Genomic DNA, 2,168 nt, shown 5'->3' on the forward strand with positions numbered 1-2,168 from the left:
ACTAGAGACCATGAGTTAAGTGAGACAATTCAAACTCAGAAGGCTAAGGGTTCCACGTTTCTCTCATATGCAGAAGCTAGAGAGAAAAAGGAAAGAGAGATGGGTGTGGATCTCCAAAATGTCAAGGAGATAGCAGTAAAAGAAGAGAATCTAGGGGTGGAAGTTATGAAGAGCAGACTTAAATGCTGCAATATAATATTGGCCCACTTATATTGTTATATTGTGTACATGTATGAATATTAACAATAAATTGCATCAATATGTACAACAATAATGCATCAATTTAGAAGTGAGGAACTAAAAAATAAATAAAACCAAAACAAAACAAAATTTCTTCTTGAAATGCCTAAATAATCAATTTCTAATTCTGCATCTCCAATTAAGGGATATGCAAGAATAGTTTGCCTTGTGCTTTTACCAAATAGTGCCTTGAAATAATTATCATAATATATCATTCTATTGCTTATTCTTATATCTATGTTATATAGTTTTGAATTCTTTGAAGCAGTTCATAAATAAGTAGATCATTACAATGCTAGACAACTTAAAGTTTATTTTTTAGGAGGTAAGATACATGCAAATCAATCTGTTGACATTTTGTAGATTTCAAAAAATCTCTAGACCTTCATCAGTTCAGTTTTCTTTCCGAACACAATGCACATCACTCAAATCCTGAAATTAATTATTTCACTTTATTCATTTATGTTTTTTTGTATTTTGTTATTTATATTATTTTGCCATAGCATGTCCAACATTGCTTAGAATCTTTTTTTCCTACTCATCTTCTAGGCTTCACCTACTCTGGGAAAATTTCATATTTGTCCTCAATACCACCAATCACGATGAGGAGCAGTATGACAAACAGCCTGTAAGTACTGACTATTGACTTACAGTGATTTCTTCTTTCACTTTGTTTGGGTGGTAGAACACACCAGGACATCAATCAGGTCTACTTACACATTTGCAGTATGTTCCCCAATGGCCTTTCATATACTATAAGCCCTGAATAATATGTAGAGTTGTTATTTATGTATCTTATTCTCTCATACATAGGAATCTACAAGAGATTATTAAATTATCCTCTTTGCGGTTACTGGAAATCAGAAAAAATGAACATCTTATGAACAGGTAGCATTCTCAGCGGATATCTTCTAAATAACTAGTCTTTATTTCTTCACCTGAAAAGAATATTTTCCTTTTTTGCAATACTGGCCATGTGGTTCAACACCACTACCTCTCCATTCCTGCTCACAGGCTTCCCAGGCATGGAAAAGGCACATCACTTGATTTCTATCCCTTTATTGGTGACCTACATCTCCATCCTCCTTGGCAACAGCACCCTCCTCTTTCTCATCAGCGATGACCATAACCTTCATGAGCCCATGTACTATTTCTTAGCTATGCTGGCAGCTACAGATCTTGGAGTGACATTGACCACAATGCCCACAGTGCTGGGTGTTCTGTGGTTAAACCACAGAGAGATTGGCCATGGGGCCTGCTTCTCTCAGGCATACTTTATCCACACTCTTTCTATTGTGGAGTCGGGGGTCTTGCTGGCCATGGCTTATGACCGTTTCATTGCCATACGCAATCCCTTAAGATATACTTCCATCCTAACTGACACCAAGGTAATAAAAATTGGGGTGGGAGTATTGGCCAGAGCTGGTCTATCAATTATGCCAATAATCATTCGCCTGCATTGGTTACCCTATTGTCGATCCCACATTCTCTCGCATGCATTTTGTCTACACCAGGACGTCATCAAGCTAGCCTGTGCTGACATCACCTTCAATCGTCTCTACCCAGTTGTGGTTGTATTTGCAATGGTCCTGTTAGACTTTCTCATCATCTTTTTCTCCTACATATTGATTCTCCAGACTGTAATGGGCATTGCTTCTAGAGATGAACGGGCCAAAGCGCTCAACACATGTGTCTCCCATATCTGTTGCATCCTAGTCTTCTACGTCACTGTAGTAGGACTGACATTTATTCACAGGTTTGGGAAACATGTTCCTCATGTGGTTCACATCACAATGAGCTACATCTACTTCCTTTTCCCCCCTTTTATGAACCCTGTCATCTATAGCATTAAAACCAAACAGATTCAAATTGGTATATTTCGTCTATTCTCTCTACCTTGTTGTAAAGCAAGACTCACTGCTCTCTGA

The 2,168-nt window shown here is 37.8% G+C and overlaps 1 protein-coding gene across 1 annotated transcript; it reads left to right on the plus strand.

The window, feature by feature from the left end:
• Positions 1-1,214: 1,214 nt before the first annotated feature.
• Positions 1,215-2,168, plus strand: LOC143388749 (olfactory receptor 51B6). Its single transcript, XM_076842306.2, has one exon. The coding sequence runs from the start codon at positions 1,215-1,217 to the stop codon at positions 2,166-2,168; it is 954 nt and encodes a 317-aa protein (XP_076698421.2).

The sequence above is a fragment of the Callospermophilus lateralis genome, chromosome 2 (assembly GCF_048772815.1).
Source record: "Callospermophilus lateralis isolate mCalLat2 chromosome 2, mCalLat2.hap1, whole genome shotgun sequence".
Taxonomy (NCBI): Eukaryota; Metazoa; Chordata; class Mammalia; order Rodentia; family Sciuridae; genus Callospermophilus; species Callospermophilus lateralis.